This window comes from Ambystoma mexicanum, chromosome 1p (assembly GCF_040938575.1).
Source record: "Ambystoma mexicanum isolate Mex_15411 chromosome 1p, UKY_AmexF1_1, whole genome shotgun sequence".
NCBI classification, from domain to species: domain Eukaryota; kingdom Metazoa; phylum Chordata; class Amphibia; order Caudata; family Ambystomatidae; genus Ambystoma; species Ambystoma mexicanum.
The window spans coordinates 315,904,751-315,923,501 of record NC_090921.1 but is presented as its reverse complement, the minus strand read 5'-3'; the positions used below and the strand labels follow the sequence as shown (position 1 = coordinate 315,923,501).

The window sequence follows — 18,751 nt, the reverse complement described above, 5'->3', positions numbered from 1 at the left end:
TTAGGCCCTTCTCCGTGTGAAAGGAAAGCCTATTTGGCATTGCCGCCTTACTATCTCGATCTTCACTTCTTCTGGGAAGGGCCACCCATTTTTGAGGCAGGAACCTGCTGGATGGACTGCTGCTCTACAGACAATTGGAGATCTACTGGAAATGCGTTTTTAGTTAGAGCAAACTCAAGTGATGATATGATATGTTATTTGTAACGCGCTTAATACCCAGAGGTTTCTAAGTGCAGACCCGTGGATTGAACCTGTGTTGTCTTGCTTCCAAGGAGAGCACGTTGCACTTGAGCTCTCCTCCTGATGTCCAGATGAACTATTTAGGGAGGTTTCTTAACTACAAGCCACCTTTGTGGCTCCTCTACGGATATGTCTAGGTGAGAGTACATTACATGTGAATAGTTACTACTAGAGTGGTTTGGTACCTATTGTCCTTTTACCATTCAAGAAGTGCCATAGAAGGATGTGGGACCAGGCAGTTTACTTCCAGCCCATGCTATGACTTTGGTGGCACGCAAACACCGTTCCCTCTTGTCCTCTAGAACGCCCACACAAAATGAAGATCTCACAACCACACAACTGTATGGGAGCTATACAATGGAGGCCTCGTGAGCCAGTCATTCCTAAAGGGTTGCAGAATAAATGCCACACGAAATATTTATTTATTTATTTTCACGTTTGTAAAGCGCTCTTAGCCCTGTGGAATTTAAGTGCCGGTTAAAGTGGAGATCAAATCGGTATAAGCTGAGGAAATGGATTCATGGTTCAATAGTCATATTTAGTTGAAGAGCAAAGTTTTAAGTTGTTTCCTAAAGGACCAGTAGGAAGGTTCTGAAGCGAGGTAGGGGGATACAGGGGCAGTAACAGGGAAGCTGGAGCCGCCCGCTCAAGCACGTTTGGATCTGGGAGACGAAGAGCTTGTTGTTGTTGGTTGAGCGTGTGCATCTGATGTGTTCTGCTTTGGCGATCCTTTGGAAAAGGTAGGGTGGTGCAGCTTCGGCCAGGCAACAGTGGGCAATGGTAAGAATTTTGAATTTCATACGATCCCGGACTGCAAGCCAATGAGCATTCATTCTAGAGGCAGTGATGTGCTCCCTTTTGGGGATAACAAGGGCTACCCTGAGAGCATTGTTTTGTATGACTTGCAGTCTGTTGAGTTTCCCTGCAGTGGTGCCTGTGAGAAGAGCATTACAGTAGTCGGGTTTCGAGCCAATGATGGTACGAGCAATAGTGAGGTTGCTGCACGTTGAGAGGAAAGGTCTGCAGGTATTCAGGAGTTTGGTAGTGTAGGCCGCTGAGAAGGCAATGGCATTAATATGTTTTGACCTGCTAAGGGTGCCATCGAGGTTGACTCCAAGGGTTTTCATGAAGGGAGAGACTGGAATTGGGTTGCCATCAATTGCAAAGTATTGGTATGCCGGATCAAGTTTAGAAAGTGGTGCTTGGGTACCGACAATCAAGATCTCTGTTTTGTCATCATTTAGACAGAGACTGTGGGAGGCCATCCAGGCTTCGGTGGTTTCATAGATGGCATTCAGGTAGGTTATGTCTGTGAGGTAGGCGTGATGAAGATTTGGGCGTTATCCACGTAGTTTGTGTAAGAGATGCCTAAAGAGTCAAGATGTTCGAAGAGTGGTTTAGTATAGCTATTGTAGAATGTGGGGGGGGCGCAGGAGCCTTTAGGGACTCTACAGGAGACTGGGATAAGGAGGACAGTTTAGTTGCCCTGGTAAACTTGGGAGGATCTGTTGGTTAGAAATGAGGCAATCCATTTGGTGGCCTCTGGTGTGAAGTTGGCTGCAAAAGTGAGATGGTGGCAAAGAATTTGGTGGTTGACTAGGTCGAAGTCTGAAGGAAGGTCAAGCAGGAGGATGAGAGCGAGTTTGCTAGAGTCACAGATGGCATTAATCTGATTTGTTTAGTCCAGTAGTGGATTCTGTACCATGGGGAGGTCAGAATCAGGATTGGTGGATACCGTGGATGTGGTGTTGTTCGAGGTAGGTTTGGACTCCTTCCTCCACACTCACTCCCAGGACAGTCCCCAAAAAATAACCCACACCATATGAACAGTCATACAGTATATATACTTCACAACAATCACTGCAGGGCAGGGCAGTCACACAATAAATGTGTCATACCACACTCACCCCATGGAAAGTCACGTAACCACAGTCCAATCAGATTTAAAGCAATCACACAACGCAGAGTTTGATTTCGGTGCTATGTGAATTTCTCTCTAAAACATTAAAGAGGTTAAAAGAGGATACCTCGGGAACATAGCTTTCACCAAAAGGTTTTATGTTGGGGATGTGCCCATTAGCCTGCTATGTGGAATTCATTGGTTTTCGGCATCTTATAATGCTATGTAAATCAGAAAAATTGAAATAGGACATTTTGGGGTTTTATTAGGATTTGTACAATGTTTTGTATTTTTATACTGGGAAATGTATAGAATGCTTTTTATTTTTGGTATGATACTTTGAAGGTTTCTCATTTGGTTTGTGTCTTGTATTGCAAACATATGGGAAATAAAACACAAAAAAGCAATCATACAACGATGGTGCCATGTCACACTCACCTGAGAGAGTACTGCAGAAGAATCTGCTACATTACAAACATCGCTACGTCCCAATTATAACAAGATGATACAAAATGTTTAATCTGAACCAATAGAACACAGGCATAGCAGGAACCTATGTATAACTACTTCAATGAGATAGTTATTTTTTGTGATAAAATCACGCAACAATCCCAAAAAGTGGTATCAGATTATAGAGTTTGACATTTTTATTTTAAAATGTAAAATGACCATTTCCTTACAAAAATGCATACAATTTGATTCATTGCCTGTCCTCCGAATCTGAATATTAATTGCAGGTTCTGCGAAAGAAAGGAAGCATGCAGGCCTAGGGAAGCCAAGAGACATACGTTGCTAATAGTTTCCCAGAGCCTAGGACAGATTGGAAGGGCACAGTTACATCACACCGACAGGTAGAAATTCAGTAGCAGGGCTTATACTGTTACAAGTGGAGACCGTCTCTCAGCAGGTGCATTTTATAGACAACTTGTTCAACAAGAAATCCTTTAAAGATCCTCCTGGTTTCCAGTGCAAGTGAGAGGTGAAACCTGCCATCTAATTTCAGTGGGCAAAATAGAACATATCAAAATAATTAACAGGTAGATTTTGAATATTGATATAAAAGGTACATCCAGCAGCAGAGGTAGGGATCTGAACAGCAAATTCAAACATACTGCTAACAGAGAAATTGAATCATGCTTAACTGCTAATAGGTAAATTGCTCATCCAGAACTTGCAGCAAAGATGGAAATGGTGCTGTGCCACCAACAGAGAGTAACCATATGGATCATAGCAAAGACAGTAGCCCTACTAAACAGCTAAGAGGTGTGCATGCTAATGAACTTCTATAAAAGACATGAATTTAACCCAACTGGTAGAATGCCGGATTCATTTTGGACTGTTATTAAAGAAGGAAATTCCACTGAACTTCCAAATAGTATTTATTTCAAGGGTGAAGAATGTGAGTTTTCAGCTGGAAACCTAGTTCCAATTTTCATAAGAGACAGGACCTTTAACTTCCAATCTGGCTAGATTGGTACAGTTAGCTATCTCTCTGCCATAGGTTGAACATAGCACAACAATTGGAATTGCCTATTAAGAGAGGCATCAAACAGACTTAACAATGAAAAGACAGAAATTTTGGACATAACCCCTGAAAGAAATAAAGAATAAGAAGACATACAACTTAAAAAAGTAACCCCTTAAAAAAATGGAATTTGGATATTTTCCCAAAAACAAACACGAGTCAGACTTGTCTGAATGCAAAGCAGATTTGACACACATAAAAAGCACACTAAAGCACTATGCGAGTCAGGCTTACCTCTCTGAAAGGAAGGAACCAATTGACATTTGAAATAAAAAAGACCCTCACACAATCCCTGAACAGTCCATGAATCATATTAAACCAAACACAAATCTGGGTTATACCTTTCAGAGAAAAAGAACTATACAAAGCCCTTAAATACAATTTAAAAAACCTGCCTCCTCAAATGAAAAATGTTCACAATTAAACCCCTTTAAGACACAATAATCACGTTTTATCACTGAAATGGAAAGACTTGTGAATAGCCCATTAAGGAATCATTTATCACCCTTAACACCTGAACAAAACAGGAATCTGACTAAAAGAAAGGCATAGACCTAGCATCTAAATCAGACTCAAGCCCTAAAATAAATAAACACCAATTTAAAAAACGAGAATTAAACTTAATCAGGTCAAAGATTGAATCTCTAAATGACACAAAAACCGAGGCTTAAATCCTGCACAAAACAAGATTTGGGCGAACTCAGAATTACAACATTAGCCCTAAATTAACGATACTCAGTAAATCTTTGAAACACACACATCAAACCTACTGTCTATGGAGAAATACAGGAATTAGACTTAACATGCATCAACTCACACTTGACTAACGAAAGAAGCAAGGTTTCTGGCTGTACATACAACACAACACTTAGACTAAATCCCAGAAAGACACAAGGAGCCGACTGATTTTCAGAAAGAACAAAAACAACGAATTAACACTGACTAGATAAAATAATCCAAATGACAAACCACGGCAAATTGTGATGCCACAAATCGACAAATCAATAAAGAAATATGCTAAAATCTCTGACTGTGGGAACCAAGATTAGAATTTCATGGACTTCCCGTGGACTGGTGCTGCAGCCCACAGACCCCCTTACTTGGTCTTGGTGTCAGACTGCTTTACTTGATGGATTATAATCTTCATTATTTTGCTCATTTTAGACTTGGCCAGAGGTTTCCGACAGTACCAGGTCTGGTCCCAAAGGCAATAAAGTGGTTTTGGGGACAAGTAAAATGGGGCTGCATCGAACAGCATGTCCATGGGCCTTCTCCTGGCATACTCCTGATAATCAAGCACAGGACAGTTCTCTGGGTCTTTGGGCTTTGAGTAAATTCGAGGGGCTGAATCTTTAGTATCTGCCTCTATGGTTTGATTTCCCTTCCATTCCAAGCACTCAGATCCATCTGGTGCTTTCTTCACAGTGATATGCCCCCAGGCCAAGGCAGTGCCCTGCAGCTGGCGCCGGACTCCAAAACCACGGACATTGTTTATGAAGAGGAGGTTCAGTAACCCCTCTGGGTGGAGGCGGCTTAGGACGCCTTTCTTTCGAAGGCTTTCCACATCCTTGTCACTCAGCTTCTGTACAATGGTCCAATCTCTCTCCTTCTCTTTCTGCAGAAGGTTCTGATACTTGTGCTTCAAAGCCTCCTGTGAAGTGGTGAACTGTGCGCCTCTTGCTATGTTGTACTCATACCTGTTCTCCCGTAGGTAGCGGTCAATGCTTGTCTGGAAGAATAGGAAGGAGTTGGCTGAGAACTCCATGCCGTTCACCTTACGCACTTTGGTGTAGAAGGCAGTCAAGTAGTTGTCAAGCTCTTGAGGTGGCATTGCCTGCACCTCACGATGTTCTTCTGGGTAATTTAGAGTTAGCCAATCACGGAACATCCTGATATCAGCAATGGTCCGGCCTTTCTTACTGTCAGCCTTTTTGGGAATCTCTGTAAGAGAAAGAAGATGGTTAATTAGGATTGGGATTTGATTGCTACCTTACCCATGCTGCCCCTTTCTAAGAATGCTGCAATAACTCTACTCCCCCTCACCCTTCTCTCTATACCCTCCCTTCCCAGAGCTCAAGCCCTACCCAATTATCTGTACACAGGTCCCTGTGCCATCGATGTATGTTCGGAAGCCTCTGGGAGAAGGATGGCACAACGATGGGAGCATCTTACACGGCGACATCCTTCCAAAAAAGATTTTCGTGCAGCCCTTCCCCGACTAGCTCCACACATACATGTTATGTTATGTTAGGCAGATTTATAAAGCACACGTACACCCAGGGGCGCTATGGCTCTGAGAGAAGAGGAGGAACATAAGGGACTAAAGGAGCAGTGTTTTAAGTGATCGTCGAAAAGAGTGATGGTCAGTAGTGGCACGTAGCGTATATGGGAGTCCGTTCCAGAACCTAGCGGCCACCACCGAAAAGGCACGTCCCCCCATCCTAGCCAGCCTGATACGGGGCACCGATAGCAGTAAAGCAGACTGAGACTGGGGGGCACGAGAAGGTAAATACTGGGAGAACATTTCCTGGAGGTATTCAGCTCCTTGTTTATAAAAGGCACAGTGGACAATGCACAGTGATTCGAACAGAATTCGCTTCTCCACAGGAAGCCAGTGTAATTCTCTGAGCACAGGTGACATGTGAGTACGAAGGGGAGGGCGGGAGACTGCTCTAGCGGCATATATTTATAATATAGGCAGGTTGGCGCAGATAAAGTGAGTTGCAGTAATCGACTGTACTCAAAACTAGAGCCGCAACCACATGGGGTGGTCTGTGTTAGCCACACTATTTTCTTTCTTACCTGCTACAGTTTTGTAGGCATAAGCTATGGTGTGCAATATGCCCAATGCAGACAGGCTATGCACACTTCTGACAAACATCCACAGTACACAAATAAAGCTGTTGCTGTGTACAGCCACCACAAATTGGAGCAGCACAGCACATTGAGGCAGAATGGCGAGTGACCTGCTGATCTGTCACAATGTGCAGCTAGAGTACCAACACCAATACTGATAGGCCGCCTTATGCCAAGTTATCGTGGTTATGCACATGCCATCACATGGCACAATCTGCAACAGGACCCTCCTTTAGTTCTTGCATGGCCACTGAGGCCATACATTTCCCCCACCCAAGGGATACCCACAGGTGTACTATGCATGCCCTCCACTTCCCGTGACACACACGCAGAGTACTTTGCAGAACCCGATTGTGTATGAGCATGCTGTGATAACATGACGAATGCACATGGCCAAATGTTCCCCCAGGTTAATAAGGGAATGCCCCTTTTCACTGCGTGCCAACGACATTAGGTGCCTTGGCTTTACCTTTATTGAAGGGGCCATCAGGCACTTTTTTAATATCAGTGTGCATCCCCAGCAGGGCAAACATTCTACTAGTTATTCAGAGTCACAGGGCCAAGTGTGGCAATAACCTTCACACATGTGAGTAAGGGATTAAAAGTTAAATGTTGAAAATGCGCAATATTATTCCTATGATGTTCTGAACATTCTAGTGATTTTTTTTTTTAATGACATGGTGGTATACTTAATGTTCCAGTATGTTCAATATCTATATGTAAGATCTGTTGTTTTTGTAATGCAGGGGAAGTAGAGTATAAAGTGATCTAGTGATCCAGCACAGTGTGTGATTGGCAATCAGGACTAAAACTCAGGGACCCTCAGTCTGCGATGTATGCACTGGAACATATCTCTATCCTAAGTCCTACTTGGACAGCAGAGGCGCACAGAAGACTGCACTATTTGTGGGACCGCAGATTTTCAAAACACAGGGTATGACTCTTGGTTTTTGGAATCTCAGAGAGCCTCAATGTATTTTCTGTGGATCCCAATCACTGTGTGTGATGGAGAGAGGTCTGGGCTACTTGGGGGTAGACATGGGGGCCAAGACTGGGGCATAAGACAAGGATCTTAATTTCGAGCACCAGAGAAGCCAGCACCACCACCTACCTAATTGATCATACTCTGTTGGCAGATAGATTGATCGAAGTTGGCAAATGTGCCCCCTCTGCCGCCGCCTGGTTCAAATAATTCATATGCGCAATCACGTAGAACCTCCCTCACATGTGGAGTCCCTCAGGGCCCCTGCCTGTCACCTTTTCTGTTTAATATATACTTGCGACATTTATGTGTACTTCTTGTTTCTTTCGGGGTACAATTTGCAAATTATGTGGATGAAACCCAAATCGTGTTCAAGCTTTCTGGTTCTAACACTAATGATTCTGAAAGAATACATGAAGTTTTCCTAGCCATACAGGTGTGGATGGCTACACATTTGTTAACTTTGAACAACTCTAAGACAGGGTTGCTCATTTTAGGAACACAATAAAAACTGAAAAAACTGGACCCATGTTATAAAAGCTTCACGATTTCAGGTAATATTATTACAGTTTTGGATTTTGTCAAAACACTGGGAGTTTTCCTGGAATTGCATCTAACGTTTAATTAAGAAACATGTCACCTATCTTAAATCCTCTTGTTCCTATTATGTCCACTTGTTAGAGCAGATTTGCCCTTATTTGGCAGAGGTGAATCGAGCAATGATTGCGGCTGCTATCATAAATACGAAATTGGACTCCTGTAATAGCCTGTTAATCGTAACTCCTCAGACTAATCTAAGAAAGCTGCAGATCACACAGAATGCTGCTGTACAGCAGTCAGTGGTACAAAAAGTACCAATCCCATGTCTCTGAGGCTCGAAGGAAACTGCCTTGGCTTCCAGTCCCACATAGGATTCAGTTTAAAGAGCCTGGTTGTGGATTTTAAGTGCCTCCGGAGGCAAACACCTTTACACCTTGTAGCATGGTGCATCCTGTACTGCAATGATGCAGAATCCACAGGGATTCCAGAAAGAGAATGTGGAAGTGGAATCGAGTACTCTGAGGACAGTTGGAGACAGAGAAGCATCTCCCTCCAGAGACTCCTTCCCTATTTTATATACATATATACTTATACTCATATTTAATATATAATCTAATTGTAACTTAAATAAACCTTATAAACTATCTCCATAACTACTGTGGTCCTGTTTCACATGCTACAATTGGCAATGAGGAAGTTTGAAAACCGTGTTCCTGGAAGAGCCTGGAGCAAATACAGAAGTTTCCAGGTGAGCGTGAAGTAACTGTGAGGAATTGCAGTGGACTATATGAAATTGACAAGCCTTTGTATATTGTATTGTGTAAAGGCTGAGGCAGACTCAAAGTTCACAGTTGTGCCTGCGCGTGAACGTCTCGAGCAGTGAGCGAATATAAACACTGCTTGCAAGCCGATCGCGAGCTCCATGTGCCGAGTAGCTTGCGGTTTGGAGTAAAGGACCTTGTACGCCGTGACGTGCGTCACGTTGTGGCGGCCATCTTGTGTTTGGCAGATGAATATTTATAAGTGAAATGCTCGTGATGTTGTAAAGGAGTGGCAAGAAACGACGAAATAAAGCGATTTAAATTGTCAACGGATAATTTCCGTGGTAGCGCTGACTGTAGCGCTCACTTTGAAGAATATTAGAAAAAAATAAAAAATAAATTTAAAAAAAATTATTATATCTTGATATTCCTGCTCCTACTCGTCGCAGTACTTATCATTGGACATTGCACAAATGATAAGGGACATCACAAATTATTAGGATTTTGGTGTTATTGAGGCTAACAAGAGCACGTGTGGAAACCATACTGTGTTTTCATTAAGATTGCTGGAGTAACCATTGGGGACAGGGGAGCAGGTGACCAAGTTAGAGCTATCAATATGTCAATGCACACTGTCCCACCACCCGCCATGTTTCTACTGGAAGCTGGGGAGCCCAATTTACCATGGAAGAGATGGTTAAAATCGTTTGAGCATTATGCCTCAGTTGTCTGTGGGACAAACTATAGTGTGGAGAGAAAGAAGTCATTATTACTCCACTGTTTGGGGCCAGCGGGGCAGGAAAAGTATGAGGACTTGCCGAGTTTACCTGGTGATGATGAAGGAGACTTGAATGAATATGAAAAGTGCATTGCAAAATTGAACAAACACTATGAGAAGAAGCTAAGTACCATTCTGGAGAGATATACATTTGGAAAAAGAGCACAAGAAAGTGTAGAGAGTGTCGAGCAGTTCATAACAGTCCTAAAGAAGCTAGCAAAGAATTGCAAGTTTGGACCACAGCTTGATGAGAGGCTAAGGGATCAATTTATGTTAGAGTGCAACAGTACCAAGATCAGGGAGAGACTGTGGGGAGAAGATGATCCTGACTTAGACACTGTTTTACGTATAGCCAAGGAAGTGGAGCATATCGAGAATTGTGTAAAGACACTAGAAGAAAGAGTGAAAGTTACCACAGTGAAGTCGGAAAGTTCGATAAATGCAATTCAGATGGCAAAAGCAGATGAATCAAATAATCAAAATGCTGTGGTGAGACGGAAAGAGGAATCTAGAACACAGAGCATGTATAGGCATGGTACTGATATGAGAAGTGGCAGTGAGACAAGGAACAGAGGATATGCACGTGGTTTTGGAGTGTACAAAAGAGGACGTTATGTGAATAATAGACGTCCTCAGATGAATCCGAGAGGAAGAGGAAGAATCAGGACATGTTTCAGGTGCTATAGTCCCATGCACTGGGCCAACAGTCCTGAGTGTCCAGCTATCCACATAATTTGCAAAAACTGTAATGGCAAAGGTCATTTTGCCAAATGTTGCAGATTGGATAAAGCAAATATGAACTGGATTGGTGGTACAGAAGAAAATGAAGAGGAAGAATGTGTATTTGCTGTCAGTAGCACAGTAAATGGAATGGAACTAAAGAGTCCGAAGACCATAATCAAGATAAATGGTAATCCAGTTAAGATGATGACTGATTCAGGAGCAAAGTACACGCTACTACCTGAAAGAATCTGGAGGAAAATTGGTCCGAGATGGCTGAATGAGCCTGACATCAAGCCAAATGCTTATGGAGGAGTGAAGATTGACATTCTTGAATGGTTTGATGCGGAAGCAGCATTTAAAGATAGGGTCGCCAAAGTGAAAGTTTATGTGTCAAGGAGAGGAGAAACGCCACTACTCAGTTGGACACATCAGGCATGGTTGAAAGTCAAATTGGATGCCAGCGCTGAAGAGTCGGTCTATATGATTGAATCCAGGGAATTGTCTACGGAGGAAGTGAAGAAGGCAGTATTCAGAGATGAAATAGGCTGTGCAAAAGGGATTATGCATAAAATACAGCTCAAAAAGGAGTGTGTACCAGTTGCACAGAAACTCAGAAATGTTCCCTTGGCAATGAGAGATGAGGTCAAAAGTGAATTAAAAAAAATGGAGGAACAAGGTATAATTGAAAAAATCGATGCTTCAGAGTGGGTATCACCATTGGTTGTTGTGAGGAAGAGCTCTGGTAAAGTAAGAGTATGCATCGACCTCAGAGAACTGAACAAGTGTATCATCCCTGAGAGGCATCCGCTTCCTAACAGTCAGGAATTGTTAGCTATGATGGGTTCGGCGAAAGTGTTTTCAACCCTTGACCTCACTTCAGCGTATCATCAAATCTGCTTGCATAAAGACTCGAGACAGTTGACAGCGTTCATAATTCCAGAGGGTTTATATCAATACAAGAGAATGCTGTTTGGCCTTATATCAGCAGCCTCTGTATTTCAGAAGACCATGCATCACCTCTTTGATGGTGATAAGGGTATTGTATTTTTTCAAGATGATATCCTCATATTCGCGGAAGATCAAAGAGAGCATGATAGAATTTTGGATGAAGCATTAAGGAAACTGCATAAGATGGGCATGACATTGAGTAGAGAGAAATCGAAAATCTACAGGGAGCAAATTGAGTACTTGGGCCATGTAATATCGGAGCGAGGCATTGCACCTAAACCTGATTTATTGTCTGCCATCAATGATATGGCTCAGCACAGTAACAAAGAAGAATTAAGAACCTTCTTGGGAATGGCTGAGTATTACTCTAAATATGTTAGGAAGTTTGCTGATCATACGGCTGCGTTGAGAGATCTCACCAGAATGAATATTAAATATGAGTGGAACGAGAATTGTGAAAAAGATTTCAAGTACATAAAGAATGCTCTCACAACTGCACCGGCACTGAAGAATTTTACAAGAGGACAGCGAACAATAATCACAACAGACGCCAGCAATGTGGGTCTAGTTGCGGTGTTAGCACAACTGCATAATGGAGAGGAGAAGATAATTGCGTTTTCCTCGAGACTATTAAAGGGAGCTGAGAAGTCATATGCGACTATCGAAAAGGAGGCTTTAGCCATAATGTGGGCTGTGGACAAGTACAGGAGTTTTGTGTGGAGAACACAATTTGAGATAAATACAGATCACAAGCCACTTGTGGAGATATTTATGAATAAGGGTTTGGACAAAGTGTCAGCAAGGATACGGAAATGGGTGCATAGGATGCAGGAGTTCAATGTGGTGGTCAAGTATATTCCAGGTGTGAGGAATTATGCTGCAGATTGTCTATCCAGACTCACAAATACCCAAGAAGATAATAAAAAGGATGATGAAGAGAGTCAACAGGAAATGATATGCATGGTTCAAGATACAGCTATTGCCAAGGAGGAATGGCTTACAGGAATGAGTAAAGATAGCAAGCTACAGTTTGTGATGGAAAATATGAACAAAAGACAAGTCCCTATCTCCAAGGTCAAGGAAGCAGACGTACAAGGACTGTGGAGTATCAGGGATGAATTGAGTGTACAGGATGGATACTTGCTCAGAGGGGATAGATTGGTTCCACCTAAAGATCTACGGAAGAAAATAATTGATCTAGGCCATGAAGGACACCAAGGAATTTCCAAAACTAAGTCCAGAATAAGGAACACATATTGATGGCCGGGATGCGATGCAGAGATCGAGAGAGTCACAAGAAACTGTATCCTTTGTAATAAATCGGATAAGGGTTGTATGAGTAATGAATATCCAATGGTGTTGACTGATGTGCGGAGCAGACCATGGTTGAAAGTGGGAATTGATATTATGGGCCCCATATGGAGTGAAGGTAGCCAGACATTTTGTGTGGTTATGATTGATATTTTAACAAGATGGGCAGAAGTAAAAATGTCAAGTGTCACGACAAAAAACATTATTAATTTCATGGAAGAAGTATGTAGTAGGGAAGGATATCCGGGAGTTATATTAACTGATAATGGCCCCCAATTTGTCTCAAAGAAATGGAAGACTATTTAGTAAAGAGATCAATTAAACATGTGACCAGTGCGATTTATCACCCACAAACCAATGGGGTGGTTGAAAGATACAATAGAATACTTAAGGATGCCATTAGATGGGCATGGGCCAATGGTGTATGTTGGAAAGAATCAGTTAAGAACGTCATAATGGCACACAGATTTACACCGCATAGTTCGACAGGTATATCACCTTTCGAATTGAGCAGGGGTAGAAAGGCTAGTACCAAGCTCTGTCCTGGATGGATGGGTGAGGTGATAAGTATGGAAGTTGGAACCAGTAATGCTATAGATAAGATAAGGCAGAGACAATTTAGAAACAAAGTTGAGCATGATAAAAAGAGATTCAGGTGTAATGAAACACTTAGAGTAGGAAGTTTAGTCAGAGTGAAATTACCTGAAGCATTGAGAGTGAGAGGAATTAAATGGTCGGATCCTATTCAAATTATTGAGGTATTTAAGCATGCTATAAGAACAAGTGATGGTAGGGTAAGGAACAATGGAAGAGTCTTGGAAGTGATTGGTAAGAATGTTGGTGAAGGTGCAAGTAAAAGTGGTGATAGAAATTATATGGGTGACATTAAACAGAATAAGAAATGTTCCTTACCGATGAACTCCATATATGCCTTGAATGTAACACAAGCTCCTATGTCATGTTTTGGGAGAAGATACCGAAGACCGGAACGATTAATGGACTATAGAGAGTGAATATTCTTTAGAAAGAAAGGGGATGTGTAGCATGGTGCATCCTGTACTGCTATGATGCAGAATCCACAGGGATTCCAGAAGGAGAATGTGGAAGTGGAATCGAGTACTCTGAGGACAGTTGGAGACAGAGAAGCATCTCCCTCCAGAGACTCCTTCCCTATTTTATATACATATATACTTATACTCATATTTAATATATAATCTAATTGTAACTTAAATAAACCTTATAAACTATCTCCATAACTACTGTGGTCCTGTTTCACATGCTACACACCTGTCTTCAAGAGTGAATAATATCCCTTGTAGACGCGTCCTGCGCTCCAATGTCACCACTAGACTCTATCAACCACGAGTTAAACCTTAAAAAAATCGGTGCTGCTAGCTTTAATGCTTGGGCTCCGGCCCGGTGGAATGTACTCCCACTGGACTTGAAGGAGTGCGCATCTACCGCTCTTTTTAAAAAACACTTGAAGACTTTCCTTTTGGACAAATAATTAGGTTAATATTTGCTTCTTTGTTTGTACTCTCTTGCTGACCATTTTTTGTTTTTTGTTTGTTTGTCTTTGTGAGCACCCTGAGGCCTTTGAGTGAGTGCTGCAATATAAAAATAGGTTAGATAGATAGATAGATAGATAGATAGATAGATAGATAGATAGATAGATAGATAGATAGATAGATAGATAAGTTTAAATAGATCATAAAATAAGTTACTAGCATTTTCACCCGGCCTCTGACGTTACACAGCATCACAGAAAATCAGGTGGCTTCAAAGGTGAGCCTTAACTTATGTTATTGGCTTGCCTTTCCAGCCCCCTGATTTGTGGATGCTTCAGATGTGGCCATTTTTCCATTCCGCGCTCATTCCCCTTTACCAGTCCCCACCTTTCCGACCATGATTTGCTATGCGCCAACCACTCCCTCCCTCCCCTCCCGCCTCCACACTTTGCCTTCCAGACTATAACACCTTCACTTACAGGGCCTCAGGTTGGCACCTTGCTGCCTCCCATCCCTTGCTCCGATAGTCAACATGCCAAGGGAGAAGAGATTTTTTAACAAAAGCTATTGAAATCCCAGTATAACATTCCTGCATTAAGGCCCTTGCTCCGTTTCAGCCTTTAACTGGGACCCCAGGCTATTACCAAGTGGCAATGTCCCCGCCTCTGGGGTCATTAAAAGCATCTCTATGATCTACACATTCCAAATGAAATGGCAAAACACACTATTTCAAAACAGCATCAACGAAAGCAACATTCAGAAATAACAGATGTGCTTCCAATTAAAAAGGAAGCTGAACTGTTGCTGTATGGGGTCAATATACTGTCTAAAAAATCGGCATCTGCTAACATCAGATTTGCTTCCACCCTCCTGCAATTCAGAAAAGAAATCACAATCCTCCTATTGGATGGGCGCTTTCTTAACACCTCGTGATATACACCTGCCCAAACCCACAACGACCACCCTTTCCAGCCCACCGCATTCTTCCTCTCACACACCGCCTTTCAGCAGATATTTGGTCATTATTGCCTCAAAGAATGCTGGTCGAAAATGTAATTATAACTGAATCTGTAAGTAAAAAAAGGTACACTGGTTTGAGAAAGACTAGGTACGAGGCCCCATGTAGCTTTGAAAAAGACTCCATTTTGAATGATATGCTCACAGCCGGGATGGCAAATTAATCCATGTGGCAACTAATGCTGTATTTACTGACATGCTTTGTAGAAATATGATGCTTAGACTGTTCACAAACAATGGTTATTTCAAACGAATGTTGATGAAGAGTGTGAGCCTTAATTGTAATGTAACTGTGCTGGTTATCTCTCGAAAACTGGGGAAGTGACTGTGGGAAGCTAAGTCTCATAGGCTTAACATAGAAGGCCATTGTGCTAATTGGGAAGACTGAAATCAACCTTGGTAAAGTCATAGAATCTTCCACTCACCGTACTGAAGTCAAGGTACTGAAAACCTATAAATGTTGTGAATAAAGCAGTCTTAGACTGCTTGAGAGTGGTGCAGTGTTCATTTCTGTTTTTTCCCTGCAGTACTGCTATACATTTATCTTTTTTTTTTTTACATCCCAGGAGCCTGGTGTTTGAGAGCGCCTGAAAGCGCCTTATTTGTATTTGCTTTGCCCATTTTGTTGTGGGTCAGTGCCGAGGAGCAGGCCCTTGTGTGCCTTCCCTCCACACAAGGGCCTGCTCCTCGGAATCTTCCTGATTCCTGAGCCCGCCCGCCTCCTGACCCGCTCTTCCTCCCTCCCTCCCAATGGTCCATTCATTTGTGCCAGCTGAGTCTAGCGACTCGCGAGGGCTCACCGGCTCCATTTAACATCCCAGGAGCCCGGTGAGTGAGAGCGCCTGAAAGCGCCTTATTTGTATTTGTTTTGCCCATTTTGTTGTGGGCCCGTGCCGAGGAGAAGGCCCTTGCATCCCTTCCCTCCCTGCACCCTCTTCCCGATTCCTGAGCCCGCCCTCCCTCCCTCCCATTGGCTCTTGCAACTGGTCTTAACTGGCCCTCCCAGGGCAGCCCTCTGCCCAGCAGCCTCCTTCGGCTAAGGACCCTGAGGCAAAGTATGGCTGCTGATCATATCTGCAGGTATCCGCAGGAGAAGCAGGAAGCCAGCACCCACCAAAAAAGTAAGTGTGGCAAAGGTAGGGACTGAAGCAATTACTTCACGCCATACTATCCTACAACGCAACCCTACATGCCCTACTGTTATAAACTCTTGCATCTAAACTGTACTCCCAACAACTTTGAGTGCACCTGATTTGCCCCATTGAGTTGAATCTCACTTCTAGATAGTCTACACAAACCTCCCGAGTTCAGAAAGTGTGCTGAATAGCATAACTGTGGTTTAATAGAATATAGAAAGTGTTGAATATAGAAAGTGTGCCTAATAGCATAACTGTGGTTTAGCTGAATATAGAAGGTGTACCAAACAGCATAACTGTGGTTTAGTTGAATATAGAAAGTGTTGAATATAGAAAATGTGCCTAATAGCATAACTGTGGTTTAGCTGAATATAAAAGTGTTGAATATAGAAAGTGTGCCTAATAGCATAACTGTGGTTTAACTGAATGAATATAGAAAGTGTACCAAATAGCATAACTGTGGTTTAAAAGAATAAAGAAAGTGTACCAAATAGCATAACTGTGGTTTAGCTGAATATAGAAAGTGTTGAATATAGAAGTGTGACTAATAGCATAACAGTGGTTTAGCTGAATATAGAAAGTGTTGAATATAGAAAGTGTGCCTAATAGCATAACGGCGGTTTAGCTGAATATAGAAAGTGTTGAATATAGAAAGTGTGCCTAATACCATAACTGTGGTTTAACTGAATATAGAAAGTGTTGAATATAGAAGTGTGCCTAATCGTATAACTGTGGTTTAGCTGACTATAGAAAGTGTGCCAAATAGCATAATTGTGGCTTATTTGAATATAGAAAGTGTGCCTGATAGCATAACTGTGGCTTATTGAAATATAGAATGTGTGCCTAATAGCATAACTGTGGTTTCACTGAATATAGAAAGTGTGCCAAATAGCATAACTGTGGCTTAGTTGAATATAGAAAGTATTGAATATAGAAAGTGTGACTGATAGCAAAACTATGGCTCAGTTGAATATAGAAAGTGTACCAAATAGCATTACTGTGGCCTAATTGAATATTAAAAGCATGCCCGATACCATAACTGTGGCTCAGTTGAATACAGAAAGTGTGCCTAATAGCATATCTATGGCTTGATTGAATATTTAAAGTGTGCCTGATAGCATAACTGTGGCTTAATTGAATACTGAAAGTGTGCCTGTTACCATAACTGTGGCTCAGTTGAATATAGAAAGTGTGCATATTTATGGCTTAATTGAATATAGAAGGTGTGTCTGATAGCATAACTGTGGCTTAATTGACTATAGAAAGTGTGCCTGATAGCATAACTGTGGCTTATTGGAATATAGAAAGTGTTGAATATAGAAGTGTGACTAATAGCAAAACAGTGGTTTAGCTAAATATAGAAAGTGTTGAATATAGAAAGTGTGCCTAATGGCATAACTGTGGTTTAGCTGAATATAGACAGTGTTGAATATAGAAAGAGTGCCTAATAGCATAACTGTGGTTTAAATGAATATAGAAAATGTGCCACATAGCATAACTGTGGTTTAGCTGAATATATAAAGTGTTAAATATAGAAGTGTGCCTAATAGCATAACTGTGGTTTAGCTGAATATAGAAAGTGTTGAATATAGAAAGTGTGCCTAATAGCATAACTGTGGTTTAGCTGAATATAGAAAGTGTTGAATATAGAAGTGTGCCTAATAGCATAACTGTGGTTTAGCTGACTGTAGAAAGTGTGCCAAATAGCATAGCTGTGGCTTAGTTGAATATAGAAAGTGTTGAATATAGAAAGTGTGCCTGATAGCATAACTCTGGCTTATTGGAATATAGAAAGTGCGCCAAATAGCATAACTGTGGTTTAGCTGAATATAGAAAGTGTTGAATATAGAAAGTGTGCCTGACAGCATAACTGTGGCTTATTGGAATATAGAATGTGTGCCTAATAGCATAACTGTGGTTTAACTGAATATAGAACGTGTGTCAAATAGCATAAATGTGGCTTAGTTGAATATAGAAAGTATTGAATATAGAAAGTGTGCCTGATAGCATAACTGTGGCTCAGTTGAATATAGAAAGTGTGCCAAATAGCTTTACTGTGGCTTAATTGAGTATAGAAAGTGTGCCTGATAGCATAACTGTGGCTCAGTTGAATATAGAAAGTGTGCCTAATAGCATATCTATGGCTTAATTGAATATAGAAAGTGTGCCTGATAGCATAACTGTGGCTCAGTTGAATATAGAAAGTGTGCCAAATAGCATAACTGTGGCTTAATTGAATATAGAAAGTGTGCATGATAACATAACTGTGGCTTATTGGACTATAGAAAGTGTGCCTAATAGCATAACTATGGTTTAGCTGGATATAGAAAGTGTGCCTAATAGCATAACCGTGGTTTAGCCGAATATAGAAAGTGTGCCAATTAGCATAACTGTGGCTTAGTTGAATATAGAAAGTGTTGAATATAGAAAGTGTGCCTAATATCATAACTGTGGTTTAGTTGAATACAGAAAGTGTTGAATATAACTGTGTAAATAATATCTTCCTGCGGTCCTGCTCAACCTAGA

The 18,751-nt window shown here is 41.7% G+C and overlaps 1 protein-coding gene across 2 annotated transcripts in view; it reads right to left on the bottom strand.

Annotated features, from left to right (window-relative positions):
* Window positions 1–2,759: 2,759 nt before the first annotated feature.
* Window positions 2,760–18,751, bottom strand: part of LOC138569614 (uncharacterized protein KIAA1958-like) — a 182,355-nt gene continuing 166,363 nt past the window's right edge. For both annotated transcript variants that reach the window (XM_069647756.1, XM_069647749.1), the window contains exon 4: window positions 2,760–5,606. In XM_069647756.1, the coding sequence (XP_069503857.1) occupies window positions 4,762–5,606 (845 nt within the window). In that variant the 3' untranslated portion in view covers window positions 2,760–4,761. The remainder of the gene's footprint in view (window positions 5,607–18,751) is intronic.